The 26,533-nt window shown below is 31.8% G+C and overlaps 3 protein-coding genes across 6 annotated transcripts; 1 reads left to right on the top strand and 2 right to left on the bottom strand.

Annotated features, from left to right (window-relative positions):
• On the bottom strand, window positions 1–4,676 carry LOC113867530 (pentatricopeptide repeat-containing protein At4g21190). Of its 3 annotated transcripts, none has more exons than XM_027502912.1 (8): window positions 4,543–4,670; window positions 4,163–4,189; window positions 2,928–2,987; window positions 2,022–2,124; window positions 1,791–1,889; window positions 1,456–1,599; window positions 975–1,187; window positions 1–838 (listed from the first exon to the last, which is right to left on the bottom strand). In XM_027502912.1, exons 4-8 carry the CDS (start codon window positions 2,103–2,105, stop codon window positions 500–502), a joined length of 879 nt encoding a protein of 292 aa, XP_027358713.1. In that variant the 5' UTR covers window positions 2,106–2,124; window positions 2,928–2,987; window positions 4,163–4,189; window positions 4,543–4,670; the 3' UTR covers window positions 1–499. The 3 variants fall into 3 exon arrangements, with proteins under 3 accessions (XP_027358713.1, XP_027358714.1, XP_027358712.1); XM_027502913.1 differs by having other exon boundaries at window positions 128–838; window positions 2,022–2,114; window positions 4,543–4,676; XM_027502911.1 differs by lacking the exons at window positions 2,928–2,987; window positions 4,163–4,189 and having other exon boundaries at window positions 136–838; window positions 2,022–2,114; window positions 4,543–4,658.
• A 661-nt stretch (window positions 4,677–5,337) lies between these two features.
• Window positions 5,338–11,893, top strand: LOC113866623 (DNA-directed primase/polymerase protein). The gene is given in 15 exon segments (XM_027501440.1): window positions 5,338–5,457; window positions 5,636–5,799; window positions 6,337–6,523; window positions 6,578–6,758; window positions 6,869–6,920; window positions 7,046–7,220; window positions 7,808–7,890; window positions 8,190–8,402; window positions 8,938–9,054; window positions 9,397–9,553; window positions 10,419–10,526; window positions 10,767–10,832; window positions 10,923–11,161; window positions 11,529–11,533; window positions 11,737–11,893. Coding segments are annotated over 15 exon segments (1,992 nt in total). The 5' UTR covers window positions 5,338–5,369.
• A 3,034-nt stretch (window positions 11,894–14,927) lies between these two features.
• On the bottom strand, window positions 14,928–21,900 carry LOC113867269 (uncharacterized protein At3g49140-like). 2 transcript variants are annotated; one of them, XM_027502467.1, is made up of 12 exons: window positions 21,764–21,900; window positions 21,448–21,541; window positions 19,861–20,083; window positions 18,806–18,908; window positions 18,636–18,703; window positions 17,937–18,104; window positions 17,690–17,812; window positions 17,344–17,521; window positions 17,186–17,313; window positions 16,373–16,525; window positions 15,849–15,944; window positions 14,928–15,395 (listed from the first exon to the last, which is right to left on the bottom strand). In XM_027502467.1, the coding sequence occupies exons 1-12, from the start codon at window positions 21,846–21,848 to the stop codon at window positions 15,291–15,293; spliced, it is 1,524 nt and encodes a 507-aa protein (XP_027358268.1). In that variant the 5' UTR covers window positions 21,849–21,900; the 3' UTR covers window positions 14,928–15,290. The 2 variants fall into 2 exon arrangements, with proteins under 2 accessions (XP_027358268.1, XP_027358267.1); XM_027502466.1 differs by having other exon boundaries at window positions 14,931–15,395; window positions 17,186–17,521; window positions 17,690–17,815; window positions 17,913–18,104.
• Between the last annotated feature and the right edge of the window lie 4,633 nt (window positions 21,901–26,533).

Below are 26,533 nucleotides of genomic sequence, written 5' to 3'. Positions count from 1 at the left end.
CATATAAAGCCTAATTTCCATTAAGTAGGGCTTAAAAAATTGAATTGTTGAAACTGAATAAAATGTACTTTTCAGGAAACAGGTGGCACTATATACAGAGGGAAATAAATGAAAAAGAACACAGTTGCAGGAACAAACACTCTATATGTGTGGTCTATCATTAAGATCAATGGCTTGAGTATATATGTACCATCAAATACCAGTAATGACATGATCGAAGGAAGTCAGGAGTAGAAGTTTTGAATTATCAAATAGAAAATTGAATGATAGTGGTGTATTCAACAAGTGTAGCAGGTCAGTAGGTCACTCATCAGAGTGCATACAGCAGAATCTTGATGCCTTCACTCTATCTCCTAGTAACTTGAAGGAGATGGGCAAGTAAATGATGTTCCAACTGTGATTAACAGCAGGCTATCTGCAAACTGAAACGTACAGACAGTGATTTTATATCATTTTTCTCGCATTACACCTCTAAAACTGGTTCCATACTGTCGTCACACTAATCATCTGAAATTTGTTCAGGTTCGGCATCCTGTTCGGATTGTTCCTCATCGATTACATCTGATGTATTTCCAGATTCACAATTCCCATCTAAGTCCGAATTTGGTTCTACATTCTTATGCCTTTCTATGTATGTGTTGACCTGATTAGACTGAACTTGCACCTTGACTTTTACACGCTTTCCTCTGATGTATCTATATTCCCAATTCGGTGGTGGATATTTTGTATGTAACTTTTCATATTTGTCTAGCATACCCAACTCTTTGAAGACATCTCCAATCATTGAGACAACAACAAAATTAGGTCGAATACAAAGCTCTTCCATGTCTGCAAATATCTACAGGAGAAATCAAGAAGTGAATATCCATGATGTATTGAGTCTGACGTACCTAGTATAAAGTAAACATCTAGTTATATTAATATAGGAACGTGTAAAGTTGACAACTACTATTCAAAATCTCAAATCATAATACCTCCAACATCTTTTCATGCATGCCTCTCTTACGGTAGATAGATATCATTTTATCAAAAAATCTACGAGGCAAGCTTTCCATGTGCTGCATTAATAACTTTGTCCAAAGCTCTTCAGCTTCATCAAGACGATCATCCTCTGTTAAAGCATTAAGTAATGTGAAATAGCTTCCCATTGTCTTTCCTTGACCTTTGCTTAACATCCATTTTGTTACCTAAAGTGCCAAACGTAATTTGCATAAACTGATATATTTAGTTCATAGGCTATCCTCAGATGGAATGTGCAGCTAAAGAAGTCATTTTGAAGAAAAGAGAAAAATAATTGAATTAAACATGGAAAACAAACTAAATTTGGGCTGAGCATCTATCTTTAGAGATACCAAAGCAAAGGATAAGTGCAACATAGAAGAAAGACAAGAGTTTTGCAATACAAGGAAAAAGAATGTTAAAACTTAATGAGGATACACTTCTTTTTTGAAGTACCTGTATTACTCGCTTCCACTCTTGTTCATATTCTAGGGTCTTCAGTGCCTTTTTCACTGTAATTAAAGGGAACTCTAATTCCCAAGCAACATAGGAATCAAGAGCTCCATAAACTTCCTCTTTGACATTTGACAGTTCCTTAATCTGTGTAAGATGTTATAAAAATTACTTTTCCAATGCAAAACATCCAAGAAAAATGAATCTGAAAGTTTCTGAACAAAATGAGAATGTCACAACTCACAACTATTCAGATATCAGTGAGTAAACAAAAAATGAAGCTTAAATTAACAGGTTAACGAGAGAAATTAATACAGGGAAAGCAAGGAAGAACTTACAGACTTAACAAGCTTAGCAGCCTTGGAAATGGTCCCAATCTTTTTACGGGTCTTCCATACTCGGGGATATCTTGGTCTTGGACCTTTTGCAGCACATACCTGATATTAAAAAAAGAAATTCAGACAAACTCACCTACCGCTTCATTTCCTAGAGCTAATATAATTGGAAGGTAAAAGTATTCCGTCCTGAAAATTTTGGTTTATAAATAACCATAGACCTTAGTATCTTACCACGGTGCCTCGTGTACTTGTTGATATTTTAATTGAGTCAAATGTTTTAGCAATAAGTAGAGGAGAATCTGTCAGTGCAAACATCTTCAGGACCTGAGAAACTCTAAAATAGAAGACAACATCGTAAGGACATAAACAATTACTAGGACTTACAAATAGTCCAGGGGTAAATTAATTTTAGCATTAAATAAGGCACTTAAGATTATGCTTTTACAACTTATATGACTGCCTGTTTGATCTTGGTGGGAACTTTTTCCCATAAAAAACAATTAATGGCGTGAAAATTGCTTTCAGTATAATCATTTTGAAGACAAGCAATTTAGCTAGTTTTTTTTTTTTTTTTAATAATTTCCAATGAACCTTGCTTTTAACAGACTCTCAATAATTCACCTTCTCTTACCGTAACATAAACATAGATTAAGGTGCCAGTCAACCTGATGTATAAAAGTAATAATTGTTAATGATTTTGAGAAAACCAGAAAAATCATTTTCTTTAGGGAAAAGTTAAAATTTTACTCCCCAGTATATTTGTTCATGTACACTTTGGACCTTGACTTTTGAAAGTGTGCAATACGATGCCCTATATTTTTTAAAGTGTGCAAAAAAGCCCTTCCATTACTCAGCTGTCTAATTTCTCTGTTTCTTGAACAAAAATAGTCCCAAAAAATGTCTACTACTGCAAAAAGAAGGGTAAATCCAGTTTTATATTGGAACATGTCATACTGTAAAATAGATTTTAGAAGGAAAACAAAAAGCACTAAAGAACTTCTAGCAGGATCAAGTATCAACAGCCATATTTCTAAACTTGCAGCTTCTCCTATCACAATACATTTATTTCTTCCAGCAATGAAGACATGCATATTCCAAATTTACATTTGATATGGCATTAATAAAAATGCAACCAACCTGATCAAGGGTCCAAACAAAATTTGGCTGAAATTTTGTCTGAAATGTGAGTTGACCTACCTGGCAACAAAAAATTCAAAAAAAAAAAATTCATATAAAAATAGATGGAAAGATTCCAAACTCGAGAGAAATGAGAACATATTGCTCTCAACTTCAGACTTCAAAATTCATTACAAGTTGCTTAGAGTCACAAGCTCTGTTTTGAGTTTTTAGATGCCCTAATTTTGCTTAAGCTTAAGGGAATTTTGCAAAAACTTTAATTTTCAAATCCTCATATCTGATCTGCAAGAATTTCGAAATAAGCCATAATACACTCATGGACAGCACAGGGAAGCATATGACTTGAATCATTGACCTTCTCCAAACAAAGAAACTATGGGAAATCATGTTGAATGATCCATGAACTGAAAAAAGGGTTAAAAGAAATGCATAAACATAAATGGACTTAAACAGACAAAAAATGTCACAGTCCATGTAAATCTAATAATAATGGTACAAAATGCTGCACATCAAACAATAATTTTCTAAAAATATAAAAGTTGGTTAAAATGAAGTTCAAGACAAGAAATTGGTGAACCAAAGAAAATCAGGGATTTCATAGTCCTGGAGTAGTTTGAGGAAACTTGGAGACCGACAACTCCTTTTCCATTGAGGTAAGGAGTATTTAAAGAAGAGTTCAGTAGTAACTTAAGCACATTTCAGCTGTATTCGCAAATGCTCAACTGTATCTAATGAGAATATATATAATACATATGCTTCATTATAGATCATTCTATAAGAGAGAGATGATATTTTATTTATTGTCATTTGTCAATATTTTGTTTCATTAGGGTACAGTTTCCAGGCTTGGCATTTTAAACCATAAAAGTTCCCTCACTAGCCTGAATTAAACAAGTTCATCAACTGCAACCCAATCATGGTAGAAGGCATGACCCAAACCTGTCTCTAGTTAGCTTCGACCAGTTTTGGCATGCTTTCATATGGTCTTATTACTTAAATTTAAACAAGATCAGCTACTCAGTACTCACTAAAAAAAGGAAAACAGCGATAACAATGATTAAAAAAAAAAAAATACAAATTTAAGCCCAAATCAATGAAGACCATTTATTTAAATTACAAAATGAAGAACAATGAGGACACATTAGAAGATATATCTGAGTTCACATCGAGTTACGAGTGACCAAACAGTTTCATCAAATGATGAATAAAATGCATAAACGAGAACAGGACATTACCTGTGCTTAGTAACGGTCACCACCTTTCTGCAATCCCAAAACAAAAACAAGGCATAAACACAAACACCTCACAGGCAAGAATGAAACCAAAACACAAGTGGAAGTGGCAGAAAACCAAAACCACAGCGAAGCCAATGTTCAGCAACACAGAGATTAGGAAAGTGAAGGAATTTAAATTCTGAAATTCAGTTTCAAATAAAATTCTGGAAATTTGTTTATGGAAACCTATTAAACATACTTCCACAAATTAATTTTTAGAAAGTTTACTTTCGGAATAAATTTTTATAAGCCGTGGACGACGATACTCCTCACCTATTCGAAGCCATTTTTTTCCAGTGAGAGGTAATGAGAAACTATACTAAACAAGATAAATAACTAACCTCCATTCAAGAATCACACAAATATGTTGGTGTAGCGGTGGGAAGAGTGAGTTATCGGTGGAGCTGCCGCTAGAGAGGAAGATAATGACAATGAAGATGTTAGTAAATGGCAAAAATGAGAGAAACATAAGAGCAGAGCAGCAGTGAACGGACAAAAATTTTTAACAGGGATATTTCCAAAACAAAAATTAAAAAAAAATAATAATTAGAAAGGTGCACATAGGGCCTTGTAAATCTAAGAGTATTTCTTTCAAACACGAAATAAAATAACTGTTTGCTTTCGATTTTATATTAAATATTTATAATAAATAATATAGTGATTTATTTTAAAAATATATAAATATTTTTAATTTTAAGATACTAAAATAATTATAATAGTTAATAAAAAATATAAAATATTTTAATTTATAAATACTGTATAAAATTTTATGATGTTTTATAAATTAAAAAAATACTTTATATGTGAAATAATTATTATCATTAATTTTATATTAATTAATAATAAAATTAATAGTCTATTTAAAAATATATAAGTATTTTTTTAATTTTAAAAATATTAAAAGAATTGTCCGTACTTAAAATAATTCTAAATGCAAAAACAAGGGCCGCTCTGATCCTTCTTGCAATATTTTTTAGGCCAGGTTAACATTTTGGGCCCAATGTTTTATCAGGCCGAACCGAACCGTATAAGCCGAACCGGTTCGATGAGTATTCGGTTTCCTTTTTTCCCCGAAATTCAAATTCCCGCCTCCAACTGAAAAAGTGGAAAGAAAACTCAGAAATTCCCGAGTCGAAGATCAAATTTTCATTTCTCAGAGCAAACGAAAATGTCATCAACCACAAACACCAACACCAACAACATGGACGACGTTGATCGTTTGTTCGCATGTTTCAAGTGCGGTTTAACCCCTCCCAGTATGCCCCTCCATTTTCCTTCTTTTTGCTTTTCTGCGGAGGAAAAGCAAAAAACGAACCCTAGGAACTATATGAAATTCAAATTCTTGTTAATATTGTTGATTATTTTAACATTGTTGAGCATGAAAACATGAAAATAAAAACTGAAAAGAAAATTTGAAATGTGTTGCTGTCTCAGAGTCCGCAATGAGGGAAAGAAAAAGAAGGAAAAGGAAAATGGAGCAAGGGAATTCGAAAATCGAGGTTCCATGGGAATCTCCAAGTCCAGGATCAGTTGGATCAGAACTGAAAACCCCCGTGACAAGCATCAGAAAAACGGACAAGGAGTCTTCCGTTGAGAAAGTAATGTAATTACTGCTATTAATAAATTGATTCTCTTCCTTTTGTGGTGTAATTAAGTGATTAATTCTTGCGTCTTACTTGATGCTGCAAACAAAGCTTGCACTCTTGCATTTCTCTTGTTCTAGTACAACACTTGTGCTTATGATGCATTGATACTTTACTACTTTTAAGTGTTGCTTATCAATATTGGGTGTTATTCTGTATATGGTGGCATTGAGTATACGTGGTTGTGAATTATGTTTACTTCAAAAACAAAAATTGCTGAGTTGCAATAGTAATTCCTCTTTAGGTGCCTTTTTCTTGCTTGATATATAACATATGAAATTTTGATTGAAAGTTGGAGTTAGAATGTTATGGAATTGTATTTATCTTCCAAGTTTAGTTGCTTTTTTTTTTTTTTTCTTTTTTTATGTTTATGTAATACATTGCATCCTCTTATACCCCATTCTGTTTTTAAGATTTTGTAACTCTACCGTTGTCCATACAACTTTGGCTCTTACTCTATCAAAACCAAATTACCTTGCATTTTTGTTTCAGCTTAAATCAGCTTTAACCAAATCCAAAAGCTTCAGTCGTGGGAAGCAGATCTCTCCAGTTGTATTTTATGGATCTCCTCGTGGTGTGCCTCCCAAAAAGCCAACCCGTTTATGGCGATTGCTACATGAGATACGTCTTGATTTCTCCCAGCAAAATAAATTGAACTTAAGGTGCTTGGCGGATGCTGGTTCTACCGTTTACCGTTTCCATCTTTTAATTCTTATTGTACTTTATGTATCAGAATATGACTTGAATCCTGCTTTGTGTTTGTCTAGGAAGGATGTTTGGATCACATTCCCAAGACAGGATGAAGCAATGAAGTTTGCCAAAGGACAAGAAGATGTTCATGTTTTCAGCTATCAAGACCACTTTAATGGCCAAAGAAGGTTCCTTGTGTCTACATACACAGAATTCTGGCAAAGGTTTCCTTCATATATTTTCCTTTCTCATGTGGTTCGTCATTGACAACTAATCAGTATTGACAAAGATCCTCGTGTCTATATATTTATGTTGCTGATGACTGTACTCTCAGGTACAAGAATATGGATTCCAAATTCCGTCATCATTATGAAGTGATCCAAGAGGTAATAATCTTGTATGTTTTATGTTCACTGATTTATCTGGAGAAATGGGGATGTAGTTACAGTATGAGCAATCTAGGTGTGTGTTCATGTGTGTTTTTCCAGTCTAAAAGTTTCTTTCCTCCCAGGGATTACCATGCCACCTTTATTTTGATTTGGAGTTCAACAAGAGAGCCAACATGGGAAAGAATGGAGATGAAATGGTTGATCTCTTGATATCAGTAGTTCTAGAAGCCTTAGATGAAAAATATGGAATTAATGGAGACCAAGACTGGGTAGTAGAGCTTGATTCTTCAACTGAAGGTATGGTTTTTCTTCAGGTTTCTTTTACATATGTTGTATGTTAGTACTGAGAGTCAAGTGACTTCTGCTCCTAATCCTAATATTGTTGAAAATAACGTTCCAACAGCTAAAGCTAAACCATGGATAGTCTATTCTAGAAAAAGAAAACAGTTTAGTTTGTAGTTAGCTGTTACTTTCTGTTATTCTGTTACTTTCTGTTATTCACCTTAACAATATATAGCATAAAGGCATTAGTTAGGAGTCAGTTTTAGAAATTGGTTAGAACCATTGGCAGAGATGATTCTCTAAGGAGCTTGCTCTGGGGTACTCATTATACATGATTTTTTCTTTCTTGAATAAAAGATTTCAATTCTTCTCCCTTTTCTGTGAATTCTATCATTGTATGTAACCATTGAAGCAATAGACATCTTCACCAATTTCAAATTTCTTCTGCAAGGTTTTCTTCATTAATTCCAAAAACATTGTAAGAACTGTTACAAGTAGAGCAATTGTTTAGTACTGGTACTGCCAAGACATCAGTTCTGATTTTTCCCATGTGATGATCCTTATCATTATCATCTCTTATCTCTTATTTATCACATTTGCAGATAAGTTCTCTCGTCATCTAATAGTTCGCATACCAAAGACTGCTTTCAAGGATAACTCTCATGCAGGTGCATTTGTTTCAGAAGTAAGTCTGAATATACTCATCTGTTTCCATCTTAGCTAACGATAAATTTGGATTGGGATGGTTTTGTATCAAATATTGAGATTCCTCTCCTTTCTATGTACACGTGTACAATCAAAGGGTGATTTTGTAAATAATTTGTATTCAGTGATTATCAATGATTTAATGTGAATTACTTCTTATGAAAATGTTATTCTCTGCTAATAAAAATGGAAATTTGTAGTTATAAAATGTTTTTTTATGATATTTCTTTTGTAGAAGCGTCAACTAACTATTGTTACTCTATGATGACATATTACCAGATATGCTCAAGAATTCTAAATGGAAGGAGGGAAGATAGAAGTTTTGAAAAATTGTTTGTAATGAAAGATTCAAGCAGCAATGAATCTGCAGGACAACTTTTTGTGGATTCTGCTGTATATTCTCGGAACCGTTGTTTCCGTCTTTTTCTTTCTTCAAAAGCTGGAAAAAGTTCAGTTCTTCTGCCAACCAAGCGATTTAAGTGCAATAGCTTGGTATGGCACTTTTCTTACTAATATCACTATTTCAAATTATGCCATCAAAATAAGTTTAGTGCGTATCTTGTTCATCTTATTCTAGAAAAGTAATTGTTTATTTTTATCATCCTTTTGAGAAAACTTTTGGAAAATGTGTTTGTTTCTCAAAAAAAATCCGAACCAAACAAGTGCTTATTAAGAAGGGTTTTCCTAACAAAAAATTACATGAAGATTGAAATGTCTAGTTTCAGTATTTACAGACTATTCTTTGCATAGAGTAGAGAAGGGCTGAACTGGAATGTTGTCATGTTGAATAACCATTACTTATGTGGACATTGAGCTCCCCTAAAAGAATCAATCACCATTAAAGAAAAATAGCATATATTGTCAATTAATCACCTAAGATTTCCTGTTGTAGACAGTTCTAGGATCATATCCAATGCAAGGAAAGTAAAAAATATATGCATTATCATATGTTCTCATTCGGCCTTTTATTAATTTTATACATTTTTGTCACTTGGTTATTTTTGGTTTTGGCTTCTTTAAGTGACAGGGTGAAGAAGACATGTTCATGGCTTCCTTGATCTGCAATATGGATGTTGATTGCGAAAAGTTCCTGGTCTGCAAAACAGACTTAGATTGTGTGAAAACTCTGCACTTTGATACAGAGGTAGATTTGAGCTTTAAATTTATAAATCTTCCATTGCATCACACATTTATTTCATCTCAGTTCCAAGATATTTACTACTCAGAATTTGAATGTCGTCATATCTTTCAACACACAAAATTAATTTCCTTTCTGGAGCATAAGGTTGTATCATGTCAAGTCTGTAATAAGATTACTAAGCATAGAGATTAGCATATGTCAAACCTAGACCGATACCTTGGCATTGAATATGAATTTGTTCACAAACCTTTACCATGCAAATAGCCAATAACTGGCCATCAGAGCAGCTTCCTTTAAATTTATATTTCGGAGTGCTTAATGATTATACTTATTTGACTTCAACAGGTGAATAGTAATCTTGGAAATTCCTGCCAAATTCCTCCAGAATTTACATTGAATACTTGCTCAACCAATGCTTCAATGACATACTTTATGGGAAAGTCACCATTCCCATTTCTGGACAAATTTATACTATCTATTGCCTCTGTCGGGAGTATACCAGGTATATGTGTCAATGTAATGTTGACTTTAAAGTTTAAACATGTTTTTGTATAAGTAAATTCATTTACTTAATAAGTTTGATTTTGCTTCAACTTTCAACTTTGCTTTACTATTTTGATTCACATCCGGTTCACCAATGAGAATTTGGTTTTTGACCAAGTCCAATGTTTTGTGTGATCCATGTTGCTGATCTCACTAAGTGGGATAAGGCTTTTATTGTTATTTGTTTTACTAGTTTGAATATAATTAATTTAGTCTCATGAGCCCTTGAGTCCCATGCGATCCATTGGATGACACCTTGTTCCCACTTTATCTTTTGTGTTTTAATGGTCCACCATATCATTCTCCCTTGGACTCTATGAGATGTTAATGAGAATAAAGTACATCCAAATATGATTACTCTTGAAATTTTATTGCTTTCTCGGAACAATAATAAAACTTCAGTTCTGCAGCATATGTTAGCAAAAGAATGTTCCTTGAACATGAAGAGATCTTTTGAATAGGCAGTTTGTGACTTTGCATTATTTATTTATTTTGTCCTAAAAGCTTCTTATCACCGTCTCTTCTAAATACATTTTGTTATCTCTATGGTCTCAAGCTCAACTGTTGAATTGAGATTTTAGATTATTACTTGACTCTGCTCTTTCAAATCCAGCGACAATCTACCTTTTGTCTTCATTTGGGAAGAATTCTCCATGGCATTGAATTATTTTATTCATTTTTTGGTTTATGGGTTTATCCACATTCCACTCAGTTTTATCTGTAGTTCTAAATATTCATATTTGGTTTCATGCTGTGCGTAAATTTTCAAGCATTAGATTTCAGTATAATCTTACTCACTCTGTTGATACTCTTCTCAATTGTAGGAAAAATTCATAGCTGGTATTTTTTCTCGGAATTTGGACTGATGGTCTACAGCATGACAAAAAATAGATACTGTGAGCGAATTGGCAGACAGCATAAAAGCAATAATGGTAACTCTCCTAATTTTTCTCCAAGAACTGCTGGCTATGTCTTAATGTTAAATCCCCACTCGAGTCTTGAATCAGTTTTTGGCTTTTTGGGTAGAGATTCCTGTATTATGATTAGGACTGTAAATTTAGCGAAGTCTGGGTTGGATGCTTCTCTTTTTTCTGTATAGTAAGAAGTATGGTTGCACCTTGTCTATTATCTGATTGCAACATACTCATTCATTTGATGATTTACTGGTCCAGTGATATACGTTGTTGATCTACGGAGGGCAGTATATTATCAGAAATGTCATGATCCTGACTGCAGAGGTTAACATATTTACAGTGAAGTGCTTGAAGACCTTTTTCGCTCACAATTCTTCATCCTCTTTTAACATGTTAATTAATTACTGGATACAGGTTACCGATCTCCCTTGCGACAAATCCCAGTTCATGTGTTCTCCAATCCGTCAGTTGTAATTGATTCGTTTGGGTTGTTGGATGACAAACAGCCAGTACATGATGAATGGAGACATCAACTTGATGATAACAAACAAAATATTCTACAATATGAAGATATTGTTGAGGACAACTCCAATGATTCTTGGTGGCTAGAAGCCATAAGAGTTGTTGAGGATGTTGAGAATAAGCAAACTATGGTTAGTATACTAAGTACATCTTAATCTTGCTTCTAAACCCTGCCATTTAGAGCCATAAGCGATAGTAGGACTGAGGCCCATTCCCAGCCATTTATTTAGACAGTGACTATGTGTTTAGACACTAGAATTTGTTCAGTTAGAAGACTATAGTGACTGTTTTTAATTTCCATTTGAAATGAAACTAAGGATCAAAAGTGATTTAAGACTTAAGAGGTGTTTGTGTGTTCCTGAGTGACTGTTGTGTTGGCGTGAGTCCATTACTAACTGAAATCTATTGACTAAATAAAATATCTAGTGAAAAAAATTAAGTAATGCATCCTCTAAAGTTACGTATTTAAATTATTGCAAACTTGCAATTGTGACACAGACTATGTAAGAAATCGACCAGTTTCCACCTTTCATGTTGATTCTACCACACCGATGTATCATGAATATCTTTATTAGACCTTCGTGGTGGATGAAATATGGATAGACCATAGACCCTTACATTATAAATGTGGGTCAAAGTCGCAAAATCTACTTATTTAACTTATCTCAAGAATGACCCTTTCTCCTAGAGCACGATTGCGCTGAAGGTGTTTTATTTATCTTAATTGTTTACATGAACATAACATTGAATATCAGCTTCATAAAATATGTTAAAAGCAGGAGGAAATTGATGATGGAGACGAGGAATGGTGGCTGGCTGTAGAAAGGACTGCATCCCAGGTTGAACTGACCTGCTTCAGTTAATTCAGGATGTTAGCAGCGGAGTTCTGACCAGTGTCCAGTATTTTGTGCCTCCTAATAATTGGTGGGTCTCTCCATTGTACGATTTCTAATCATATGGTGGATGGGCATAGAGTTTGCTGTGTTTCTACTAGTGGGATCAACAAATAGCTTCAGGGATATAACTAAAACCAGAGAAGCAGCAGGTTGCACAAATATACTACAAGCAACATAGGAATCATGTGGAATGATCTTAAAAAGATAGAAAAAGCGCTTGAGGAGGATTCTGAGTTAGTTTCACAACTGATTCCGCACGGGAGCTATACATTCTTTAAGTTGTAACCATTTGCGGTGAAGTAATCAGGTCAGTTCTTTTTGCCGTTTCTATCCAATTGTTGACTTTCTTTAGTTAAACAAAATGATTATGTCTGGCCTTTTATTTTGTCATTGTTTTGTTGGAACTAGGAAGTCTACCCTATCACTATTCCTGTAGCCTTTTTGTTAGAATCATTCCCCGTTGTATAGAATAAAATTTGAAGATTTGTCTAGGTGTATGTTTTGGATATAATGTAAAGGATTTCAAAACCGTGTCTATTTGGATCTTGTTGAAATATAATTTATAGAAAATTGTCAGTTTTGACTACCTGGTAAGAAACTACTCTAACTTGACTAATAATAATATTGAATTTGAATCATGAAAACGCAATTGTACTGGGAAGAATTTTACCGTAACTATAATGCAAATAAGGTGGATCAATTTTCTGGAAAAAAATATATATATATAAAAAAAAAAAATATATATATATATATATATATATATATATATATATATTACGTTCGATTAAATATATTTTCAGTTCTATAGCTAATGTGTGATTTTTGTCAAACAATATTTTGGTTAAACTAATTCTTGTTTAAATTTTTAATCAAGTGTTTTTTTGTTGACTTTTTCAACTAAATTCTAAGAGCCTATCTAGTTTTAAAAAATGCTTTAAAAAAATAATTATAGAATGTTCCATTATAAAATAACATAGACGAGAGTTCAAACGACAAAAATTGCCGGATTGGAAAAGAGCATCTAAAAATTGATTTTTTTTTAATCAAATTAGCACATTTGGACCTTTATAAATAATGTAAGGATTACGCCTCTTTTTTTTTTTTATTCTTTTTGGGAAAGGATATATTTGTTAAAAGAAGGAAAGAAGAAAATTCCAAATTTTGAAAAAATTGTGTGCTTTTATTTCAATTGTGCTCCATATTATCTAAACTTGCTTAGATAAAATTTACATTGAGTGTTCGATTTTTTCTCAAAATGTCATTTTAATTAAATATAAAAGAAACATGTGATTTAGTTTTAATATATATTAAAACTGGAGTATATTTAACTAACATTTTATGATTTATTTGAGATTTATTTTTATTTATTTTGTAATAAATTTATTTTTTTCTGAGATTTATTTATTTTTATATAATTTGATTTGATTTTTAATTTAAACTAAAGAGTATACTAATCAAAGTGAATTGGTTGAAAAGGAACAAAAAAATAAAAGAATGTTAATTGAAAAGGCAAGTGTGAAAGAATGATTGATTTGTCTAGAGGAAAAAAAAAGAGAGAACACTTAATAGAAGGAAAGTACTAGTGTGTTTGTTTTTGCTTCAAATTCACTCAAATAATGAATCCATTTAAATGCTACACGTTACAGTTTTCACGTTGAAATGTGATTTTATTAAGTTTTTAAACATATACATATATTAATATTGTGTCAAATATAACTACACATTCGAGTATTTATAATCACAAAAAATGCGTACAAATAATAAATCAAATTCTCTTATTACAGCTACAGATATGTCTTAGTTACTATAACTATGACACAAATATAAACACATGATAACGGAAGAAGTGAAAATTAAGGAAAAAATATATTTATATGAAAACATAATAGAAAAAATATATAAATATATTATAAGTGTCGTTTGGTTTAGTTCTAATAATAGGAACTGAAAACTAATTTAGTTCAGTTTAATTGGTTTTCAAATTTTTTTAATTATATTTTTGGATATTATAACGGTTTAAAATGATGTTTCAATTCTCAATTTCTCACCTGTAACATTTAGATTAAAAATATAAAATTATAAAATTTAAGTTCATTTTACTTCATCATCATATATATCTAAAATTATGCACTGTTTTATATTTAAAAAAAACGTGAAATCTGTCTACAAATAACATGATTAGCAAACAATTTTTGTATGAATGCTATATTATACCGTACCTTCGTCCCCACAATAAACAGTACTTGTTTTTAAAAAAATATTATCACACCTTCAAAAAGTGCAATACTGCTACATGTGTCACTTCAGCATTCGTTTTATTCTTGCAGGAAACAATACTTGTTTTAAAAAAATATATTATATTGCTCTTTCAGGATGCGACAGTTGAGTTGACGCGACCGCAAAAATTTTAAATAAAAAATAATTTGAATTTAATATTATTTTAGTAATTAATTTTTATTATTTTTTTGTTTCGATTTTCTTTCTTGGTTCGAGCCTCTCGGTCGGATTACTGTACTGTGGCCGTAGAAGTGGAGAAAAAGTGATATCCAATAGATAATTCTATTATATCACTTTTTCTCATTTCTGTTGCAAAAAATTATGATAATAGGATAATTTGCCAAATGACAAAAAGCCTCAGCTGTGTGAGTTTTCATGGTTACGGCAAAAATAATAGTAGACAAATGGGCACTGCATCCTCAATGGCGTACATTCCAAACCTGGCGAACAAAGAAAAAGCACCAACAAAAACTGATTCCAACCACCACCTTTTCATATCCGGTGAGACATCATGCTTCATTAACTTCATCTCACTAGTCACTTCCCATCACCTCTCCCTATGTTTCAACCTTTATCATGTCCCTAATTCATCAACAATATGCTGTATCTCATTCCTCCCTCTGCCCCCTTGGTCCTCTGCAGTATGACGCTAGAAACTCCAGTTCCAGGACTGGGCAAACTTTACTTTGGCTGCCACAGGTGCCACTGAATTGACCACAGCACCCTGTTATGTCATGGGATTAGAGTTTGAAAGGGTCACTAATATATCAGTTTGTATTTGGGGCTTTCAGATTCATCTGTTCCTCATGTAAGTCATGTCTAATGCCTCTACTTTGCTTGCACTAGCAGGAATTAGATTAATCAAAAAAGGAAGTGTAAAAGCGAATAGATTATAAGTCAGGGGTCACCAAGGAAGCAGCTAGGCAAAAAAATTACTACCAATTAATGATTAAATGCAATTCATATTACATAACCTGATTGGCATCTGCATGGGATCTTTCTCCCTGCCTTTCACTTCTATACACAATAATAAGCCAAAGGCATACAAGCCATACAAAATTCATGGAGGATATGACATTTAGATGATTTAGCATTCATTTTGATGTGTTTGCTTCATTTTTTGCTGCTTCGGGTGAATTCTAGGAAATAGTAAATCGTTGAGCTGTCTCTCAGCACTGTACTCTGACGTGGCCTGCAGATGTAATTTAATAAGTGTAAATAATTGGGAATAAAATACATCGGACATCTGTATACCCCTCCAAAAAAAGGTATATACGTAGGACTGCTTTTATAGTCAGGAGACATGGTGCATGAAGGCCAAACTTTTAGCACATTGCAAATAACGCAAAGACCAGTATAGAAGTGAAATTTCAACTGGTTTTACGAGACCGCAGTAGAAAGATTTGAAGCGTTAAGCGGTGTTTGTCAAACTAAAAACAAAAAATGTTTAGGCCCATAATCTAAATACAATGGATCCATTTAAAACCTTTGTTTAATGACATGGTGATAACACCCTCCCCTAGCCTGTACTATTCTGACAATTTTTCCACCTGGCTTGACTATGTCAGTGTTCGGAGGTACAACATCGAAGAACTACTAATGAAGTATATTTAAAATTTATAGCTATGAAAGACAACTGATGTACCTTTTTCTTGAACGTAAATCTCAGTGTTTGAATCTGAGTCCCAGAACAGACTCTTAAGTCAAACCCAAGGGAGTCTACACAGATAATTTGTGCCTCCTGCAATAAATTGTAAACAAAGTGATAATTGACTGTATCAAATGTGAATGTGCATATGCTAATGTATAGCGCTTTCAAGAAAATTGAACAGATGATGACAAGGTAATTAATTTCCCAAATGGTTCATCGTCATTTCTATTTTCAAAATACATAGATGTCCAATAATAAGTCACTGTTTCTTCTTTATAAAGATTGAGGTGTCAGCCATCTATGGAAGTGAAATGCAGCAGAGTCAGAGATATGCATTAACTTATGTTTTGGCTGAACTGAATGAGAACTTTTAAGTATCAAAGACTCTAACCCCAAACATGCTAAAATTGTTTGCCAAACTATTTAACTTCGCAACTGGCAATGGCAAGGCAAATATTTAGAGAAACCTATCTACAAAAGTGCTTTTAAAGAAATTATTCCAAGAATTTAGGTATTACCTCCACTTGAATACCCTTGCTTCTCCAACAAAGGGACTTAAGGGCTTGTAAGGTCTTGTCTCCGCCAGCTTTCAAGCGAGATATGATTTTGGAAGCTAAATGTGCAATAGCATCAGGTTGTGCTTTCATGTAGTCTTCGAATTCAACAATAGTCTGCAAAAAATCAAGAGAAAAAAATAGTTTTTTAAAAAAAAAAAGGTATAAATAACATACACTTAAACACATCACACTGCAATTTTCTTAGATTATGCAGATTTAGGATAGCCAATTTACATCTTAAACCTTTCCCACTAACTATGCAATCAAACTATCACTACTTGTCTAACACTTCTTACTAATTGAGTTAAAAATTAGAGAAATACAACTTCATAACACCATAGAACATGGGGCAATAAAAACTAATATTTGTTGATGTAATCTATGTTCTTTTTTGTATCTGCTCCATCAATTATATAGTTATTATACTGCTTTGCAGAGACTAGGAAGCATAGGTACAAATTGATCATTTCTGATGAGACACCTCTTTCAGTACTGAAGTTGCAGGAAAAAAAATTCCACTCTGAGTCCGAATTTCAGGTCAATATTTATAAATTATTTTAGAAATTATGTTACGATCTTTGCTTTAGTTTACCCTTTTCAATGAAATATATAAATTATTACTAAGCTTATTTGCAACAATTATCATTAAAGAACTCAGCAAATTGCAAAGTAGAGCACCGGCATTGGTGAATATGAACAAGGTGCGTGATACAGAAGTTCATGGTGTTGTCTCTAAACAAGTGCACATGAACACATACAAGTCAGCAAACTTACAGGTTGTCCTTGTGCAGAAAACACTTGAATCTTAATCATCTCCAATTTGTAAAATGAAGTCTCACTAAAGGGGATATCACTATTCCGGTTATTTTCTATTCTCTGTGCTGCATTATCTCCAGAAGATCCTGAATTAAGCACATGACCATTAATAACACCAATACTTTCCCCTTTACTTTCTGTGGATTTACTTGTGTCAGTATCACTGGATTGATTAGCAGATAGATGCTTCTGTATTGTAGAATGCTCTTCAACAAAAGCAGGTCTTATAACCCCTTGAATAGCTACACAAGCTGGAGGCTGCTCCATCCAATCAATTGGATCATCTGAAGCAATCTAGAATAATAATAATAATAATAATAATAATAAAGTCAATCGATAGTCATACCAATAAACCTAGGAAAAATTGTGATTGAAATGATGTTAGAATGAGGTCTCTTAAAGCCACATATCAGATTATTCCTAACTCCTTCATATCATGAACATTTTGACATTAATATATACCTCAGCCAACTTTTTGGCAAAGTACATTGGATGAGAAAATCGCATGGTCTCCAATTTTGCCCAGTCTTCAAGTGCTTCATCATCATCTTCTTCCTCATCCTCATCTGAAAAAACAGCCACCCACTCCTGCAAACAATAACATAAAAAACAGGGGATAATGTTTTGTACCAATGATGTTAGAAATGAATATAAGCCTCAGAATGATATAAAATGGAGTTCAGACCGAATCATAATCTTCGTTCTCAGCTTCATCTTCATCTTCCTCTTCACCATCATCTTCATCCTCTTCATCGCTGTCATCTAAATCCGCAGTATCTTGATCATCAATTTCTTCAATCCCAAAGTCAATTTCTGAAGGACCTGATAGGTCCATCTCAGAGATCATTTCCATGGAATTCACACCAACAATGACTTGCTACAATAAGATACAGAGCAGACAATCCATACACCAAACATTATTACGTGTCATGAGATGAAATCTTTACCAGGTGTAAAAGAACTGGAGACTAGAATGAAAAATCTTAAGAGATTAAAAAGAATGGAAGATGGAAAGTGAGCTGAATAATTTGTAGCAAACAAATGATGGATAAGGCTTGATTGTTTATGCTTCAAATAGTATAATGAAACACAACTATGAGTATATAAACTGATTATTGAAGCCAAAAATATCACAAATCATGTTTTATTGATGTCAACAGAATGACCACCGAGAGAATGAAGGCAATTTTTGTGATTTTCTTGTTCATAAAATCAAATGTCATCTCTACATAAAGAACAGAACCATCAAATCTAAGTAGAGTGAAGTTTTCCTCCAAGTAGATGTCTACTTGTGAGTGAAAGGAAAGTGCATAAAATTGCATGCCAGCAGACTTAAAGTTAACCGATTGTAAGTATTTGAAAAGAAATTCCAGGGCATTATCTAAAATGTTAAGAGACATGGACATACCACAAAATTATTTTCTGAAGTTAGGGATTGCAAAATATCTTCACCATTCTTCACTTGAAAGTATATATCTGCAATGCTTATAGAATTTAATTAGATGGATGAAGCTTCCCATCCCAAGCACAAGAAAATTAATGCATAATAAATAACAATCAAGTATAGCCTTTACTTACTTCCATGTTCATCAGTCAAATAAGGCAAATCTGGCCAAATAATATTTTCATGAAATTCATCACTAATCAAACTTGAGAACATCAGTGTTGCTTTGCTGTTAACCTAAAAATGATATACCACAATCATAATTAGCTAACATTCGCTGTTGTAATGATGAGAATAGATGCAACTGATCAGATGCTTGTTACAAATTCTTCCCTCAAGTTCAGCCTTTTCATTACATGGGTTGAGCTTGGGTAAAAGGATTGAAAGTTCACAGTCAGTTAAAATTTAAAATAACAAGTACTGCCAATCAACTTCCTCTATAGTTACAGCATTTAATATAACAGAACATCAAGATATCTTTGGCATTACCATTACAAAGATGAACATAAATTCAGGTGTGATGAGTTCAATATTTAATACTAGAATGCAAATATAATGCTGTTAATATATTTCTATATTCAATAATTTGTTAAAAGAAATTGGGTGGATTATTATGACTTACACTTGAAAAATCTCAACAAATTTTTAATATTTTTTTCATGACATAACTTTTCAGCTAGTCAACTTTGGCAACTTCCATAAGTCAACAAATCAGGTTATGCAGTAGTTTGCTCAGAAAGTTGAATTAACACCTGGATCCCAAAACAAAGAATGATTCCCTGGAAAAGACCTTTATTCTCTTATTTATCTGGTGATTAGCTACACACCAAACTGTAAACCCCAAAATAAAATGTTTTCTTCCTTATTTTTAAAATTTATATATGTTTTGAAAGACAGATACTGATAAATTAATTCTAAAAAAAGAAGAGAATATAACACTGTTTTCTAAAATGAAATGGAGACACTGGCTATGGTTTTAACATCTATATTCACCTGCATTAATTTTTCACATAAGAATATTACAGTTTTGGTGTACATGATAATCTCTAGTGATCATTTAATCCAAACTGTTTCCCTCTCTGTTGTACAAATATAGCACTAAAATAGGAAAACCTAAATGTTACAATATTTTATCTGCACCTTGTGTGAGGTCATTTCATTGATTAGCAAAATTAATATAACTGAGTACCTCAATAATTGTTCTACTTGTTTCTGCTGCAGTAAGTCTAGCATCTCCACTATTCTCTGATGTTGATGCAGCAACTTCCTCAAATGGATGATAGGATGTCTTCTCATTTTTCTTTACAGGATCTTGAGCTGAGCCCAGATTCTCTGATGATGCTGTAATTCTATTCTTTACGAGTTTGTTTCTTCTTGTGAAGGGAGCGCCTGTGTATTTTTTACTTCCTACCCTGTGTGATTATATTCATTCATTACATATTTCCTCAAACACATTTGGTATTTCTAGACATGAAAGGTAGCCATAATTTTCAACATAAACATTTACAGGTTAAACAAGACATCACAAAATATTCATTTTCTGAATTCATCAATACACTTTTCAATTATGCTGTTAGCCAGAAGTCTTACATTGATTAAAAACATGCAGCCATCAGTTCCCAACGAACAGTCCAATCACAACAGTATATCCATATGAGAAATGTTAACAACACATTCTGTCTAACACACTCCTAATAATTGGCTAAAAGTGATTAAAAAAATAACAAAAACCATGTGGGTCTCACTCGTTATTTAGTGATTTTCATTCCTAATTTGATGAATATTTCTCATTTTTTAGTTTTCAATAAATGTTAGCCTTAAAAAGAGTGTGTTTCTAACACTCCTCTTATTCTAAAGCACATTGGTCTCCCCCAGAGCCCCATCATTTAACTTTCTCCAGAAATGAAAAATATATTCCATCTCGCTTTACATTAATGAGCCATTGTGCATCCAACTGAAATATTAGTATTTGACATAACAATTGGAATCAAATATGGAAGCAAACAATTTTTCAATCCCCATAAATCTAGATAAAACTACAAGAGTAATTCTTAGGTACACACCATTCACCACGAACTCAACTCAACCATTAGCACTCAGCATTTGTTCATCCACACATCTTTTTCAAGCATCAACTAATAATTGGAAAATGTTAGCATCAACCTTTAAAGCTAATCTAAGCAACTACAAATGATACATTTTAATTGACGAGTGCTAACAACACACTCTTTATTGTTGAAATTTATTAAAAATTACAAAAGTAGGAGTAAGAATGATTAAAATACGAAAGAAACCCAGATAATTTTTGTGATTTCTAATAAAATTTAACCAATAATAAAGAGTGTCATGCCTGCGTCTTTCTTTAGTCTTTACTGAGAAGGAAACATTTATTACATCGATAATACAAAAAAGTACTAAATGAATTTTTTTTCAATAACAAAACGGTTATTAATTTGAATGCCTATAATAAACGCTACCTACCCTACCGATGAGTTCTTCAAAAACAAAAAATCACATCATATCACACCAATCCCCATTCAAGCATTGCTATTATCATAGACAAATTAGATTAACAATCACACGTATTTCACCTCAAGAAAACGCAATAAAATTGATTTCGGACACAATATCATGGTTTTAGCGTTCTCACAACCGCCGCCGCAACAACAGCATATATTTCCACGTTTATCCGTTACTTTTGTAATCGCAGTGCGTGCGCAACTTAACAAAATTCCCCATATCACGAGAAATGAAGAAGACTGTGAAATTAACATACCATGGCACGTCGAAACCGCAGCTACAAGCGAGCCGGCACGACGCAGTGTAACGCGAACCGTTCACGTCATCGGCGCCCCACATTGAACGGTTATCTGTCAAAAGAACCGCGTCAATAAGCGAATGCATAACACAACACAACAAGCAATATTCACTCCATTCGAACTATTAATTACTGCAAAACGTTGCCGTTTTAGTTTCTCGGAAGTCACTGGAACTTCTCAAGATATCACATTCCAAAAGTCAGAATCAACCGCTGAGCTTTAAAGCATTCGGAAAACGGAACATGCAATTGAAAGAAGAAGAAAAGAGAGTACGAGGTGGTGCTGCGGCGGAGCGAGCAGAGGCGGCGGCTGCGGCGGCGTGGAATCGGACGGCGATGGGAGGTTCTATGATGATCATAGTGTGTTGGTTGGGTGGGTTTTTTGGTTGGCAGAGTATATTATGAGAGATCCACAGTGGTCGAGGGAGAAGATGAGGATATGAGACTCGTTTTGGATTTATGATGTTTCGTGATGATCGGGTACGGCCAAAAACATTGTAAAGTTTCTACACCTGGACACGTGCCTTGATATGTCGGGCCGATTCCGACTTAATCCAACGTGTAAAACTGAAAGTGTCTTGGGTCGGGTTACCTTGTAGGTTAAGCCCATCTAACATTAAAAATAGTTGTAATGTTTTTTAATATTTTAAAAATTAAAGTGTATTAACATTTTTTAATTAAATTATTAATTTTATTATCTATTAATATAAAATTAATTATTGTTTCACATGTAAGAAAAGTATCAAATTCACTTAATTATAAATGATATATTATATTATACTTATTAAAAATTAGTATTTATTACATTTCTTGTAAACGATATTTTATACCTTCCTTATATTAAGAGTTTTAATTTTTTTAATCATATCACTTGTAATGAAGGTATAAAATCCTTTCAATCAGAGAGAGTACAAGGTAGATTTTACCTTAAAAATTTTACTTTAACTCTTTCTAAAAAAAATTAATTCAAAATAAATTTGCTTAAACTTTAAAGTGAATAAATAATAAAAAAATGTTTTTAATACATTTTAAATTTTATTAATTAAATTTTATTGAAAACTATAAAAATATAAGAAAAAAATTAAATTAAAAATAAAAAAATTAAAGCTATATATTTTTTTAATTTTTAATAAACTTTAATCAATAATTAAAAAATATTATGTTATTAGAATTTCTCTACTCCAGTATCATAAGTCTAATTTTAGCTAACGTGAGACATGTAATGCAAGTTTGCAAGACATCTACAAGTGACTTAGCTTTGATTGATTTGAAAAATTAAGCCAAATTCACTTTAAAAAACTAGTTTGAAAAAAAGTATGCTCAAATCTTATATGAAGTATTTTATCTCCGTTGTTAATCAATATAAGAAATGTTAACACACCGTACACATAATACTTGCGATTTGCTTCCTAACGATGAACGGTGAAGTGTCTGAAATCTAAATGAATCTTTTATTGTTCTATTGCTCGGCTTATTTGGGTTTTCATTAAAACTTGAAAGAAATTGCATAATGTCTTTTACATTTGAATAATTAAAATTAAGAAAATGCTTATTGATTCAAACAAAAAAGAATGAATTTTTTTTTCATTAGTTTCACACCAAAAAGAAACAAATTAAGGTACAACAGAAACATGTTTCTTGAATGAAAATTGTGAAATTAAAAAAATAACTTATCAATAATTTTTTTAATTATATTAAATATTCATGAATTCCTAATAAAAAATAAAATTGTGAAAATTATTTATTAATATATTATAATTAATTTTATTTAACATTTTATTTTCAGTAAAAAAACTAATTTATCTAATTTTCTTTTGAGATATTATTGATATTAAATAAAAATTTATTAATTTTAGTTTTAAAAAGCTTCTTCATATCTTAACAATAATTATAAGAATTATTAACATTATTTTATAACTTAAATGCATTTAAAAGAGAATTCATTCTTTTTATGTGTATTATTTTTTATTTATATAATTGTTGTATTCAACTTAATGTTGTTGTTATCTTAATGATTGAAAATGTTTTCAAAGAGTCAGGTATGCTAAACAACTATAAAAAGTTATATACAAAATATCTATTATCAAATTGGCAATATAGATACATTAGAAGAAAGTGTGTAAAAGTTAAGAGTTTGTTTGAGATAACTCGTCTTGCCATCATAAATATATAGTCAAAAGTAGATCAAAATCAAAATAGTCAACAATATAAAGTTTATCAAACTTCATATATGTCAACATATAGTCTTTTGTGGTCTGCAAATACTTTATCACATTTTCAACGACTTTCTAATGACCTAAACTTGAGTTGTTCAAATATCTCCCTAAAGTATTAACAATAAAAATAATATCGAGATGAGTACAAACTTGAGCATATATCAAATTACTAATAGCAGAAACATATGAGACTTTATTTATCTCATTTCTTTCATTGTTATCTTGAGGATTTTGGGAGTTTATCGCCTTTTTAAACAAGTGCAACACATGAAGAGCAAGAATGCATGTTAAATTATTTCAGCACCTTATCAAATTATCCTTTTTGAGATATTTCTAGAGTGCCATGTAACCTCTCATTAAATCTGGATGTCCAATATTACTAAAGCATTACGAAGATCCTTTGTATTAAAATGACTACTCAACATCAATTTTGTCTCGGCCAAAAGTTAAATACAATTAATAGCGAAGAGAATACCATCAACATATAATACTAGCGTGATAAAATAACTTCCTCTAGTTTTCAAGGTAGAGATATATACACAATAATACTATAAAATGTTACATTAATATGATGAAAATATTATAGATAATAGATTTAATAATAGTAAAAATAATGATAATCAAATAATTTTAGAAGTTAGATTTAATTTTTATATATTGATGATATATAAAATCTAAGGTAACATTGATTCACATATGTTTTATCAATTTATAATATATGACGATAGAGAAGTTATATGTTAGTATTATAAATTGATGCACATGTTGTACTTTTTATTTATTTAAAATATAATTTATTAACCATGAATTAAAAGATCAAAACATGAATATAAAATTAAATTACATCAATCCTTCTAAAAATTAATACAATAAAGTAAAGAATAATAACACCAAAAAAAATAATAACTCACAAATACATAAATATGCCGAATATAACCAATAACGTGATAATTATTATGTGAATTTTTATTTTCATATTATTTTATTTATTTTGACATAAATTATTTATTTATTTACCTATTTTTTAGATTTAGTTTGTTAAACCTAATATTTTTAAAATAATAATAATAATAATAATAATAAATAAATAAATAAATAAAGTAAAAATAAGAAAAGTTTCAAACTAAATCAGCACCAATCTTAGCTTAAATTTTTCTTGTTCAAAGTCTCATTGCATTTGGTAGCACCACAAGATAAAAAATAGAAAAAAAAATAACTATGATTCAATCGCTGTTGCAGGCTACCATTCTAAATACTTGCCTCCCACCCTATATTAATGCCATCAAATGCCATAAAATGTTTAAAGGAATAAAATAATGCCACAAAAAAGGCAAAGCTTTATCAAGTAGGTTGCGTAAAATGTATTGTGTTTCATAAATGCTTATGCTAAAGTTAATCAACATCACATTTGACTTTTCTATTCTTTTCATTTGAAATTAATAATAATATAAAAAAGAAAAACAAAAACTTATTCAAATGTTTGTGACTCTCCATTTTTACCATTCAGTTTCTATTCTATCTCTACCATTTTGAAAAGGATCGAGACATATTTATATGAATATGGGTTTATGAACAATGACCATACCTGGAGAAGATAAAGAAGTTTGTCGGATGTGAGCAACATTGAAGGATGATGGGTGGCTAGAACGGTGCTATTTCTTTCCTCTCTTTTAGCTCGATTTCTTTTTCTATTCTTTTCTTCTTTTTTCAGATCTCCTCTAAAAAATGCTTGTCTCATAGAATTTTTGCTTTCTCTCTTAAAAACTAGTTGTCTTCTTCTAAAAATTTCTGCTCCTTCCTCTAAAATGTTTTTTCAAAATTTTGTTGCTATTTCAAATCTTTACTATCTTTTTTTAATGAAAAACTTCATGCACCTTTTTCTCAATGTTCCCTCCCCTCTGAGTCTCTTATTTTCTGTTTATATTGATCTTCATTTTGTACTTTTTAAGATTTTTACAAAATGCCAAAAATCCTTGAGTTTTTATTACTCGTGTTTAAAGCTCAACTAGGTGTTGGGTATAGACTTGTACACAGTAAAATTTCTGTTTCTAGGGGCCAAACTTATTTTCCAAGTTTTTTTATATTTTTGTTTGTAAAAACAAAATTTTGAGAGCAATCGTGGGAAAGAAAAAAAAATGGTGTTCACAATTGAATTTGCTACCCTGAAAACTCACAATAAACAATGAAAAAAATCACTAATTATCTTTAGATCAAGTTTCTTTATTTGAGGATAACAAGGTCTTATACACACATGAAAATGCTTTAAAATTGACTTCCTTCCGGTCATAGGTTCATAAGGAGCTTTTGATACAAATTTGTTAGGTACTTGATTAAGTATGCATGTAACTATCTTCAAACAATCTTCCCGAAGAAAGTTTGCAAAGGAAGAAGGGCTCATCATACATATCACCATATCTAAAAGTGTGTGATTTTGCCTCTCTACCCTTCATTCTACTCAGGAGTATATACTAAGCTTCAATACCACATTCCTTAAGAAATCTAACAAAAGGTCTTGGATTTCTACCAGTCTCATCATATTTATCATAATATTCTCCTCACACTCTTGATCATTTTACTTGTTTTTAATTCAATGACAACTTTAAAAGATTTAAAGGGATCTAAGGAGCTAGAATTTTCTTAAAGAAGATCAATCCAATCAAACCTAGATAAGTAATCTATAAAGGTAATAAAGTATCTTGTCTACCCATGGTAGTAGGTGTAACAGGTCTACATATATCAATATAAATATACAATATATTAGTACATTTATTTGCTTATGTTCCTGGGTTTAACAACACCATGCATCAAAATAAGAGAAGTTTAAATTA

Source organism: Abrus precatorius, unplaced genomic scaffold, assembly GCF_003935025.1.
Source record: "Abrus precatorius isolate BTA unplaced genomic scaffold, Abrus_2018 Scaffold5, whole genome shotgun sequence".
NCBI lineage: Eukaryota > Viridiplantae > Streptophyta > Magnoliopsida > Fabales > Fabaceae > Abrus > Abrus precatorius.
This window is presented reverse-complemented; position numbering and strand designations above follow the sequence as displayed.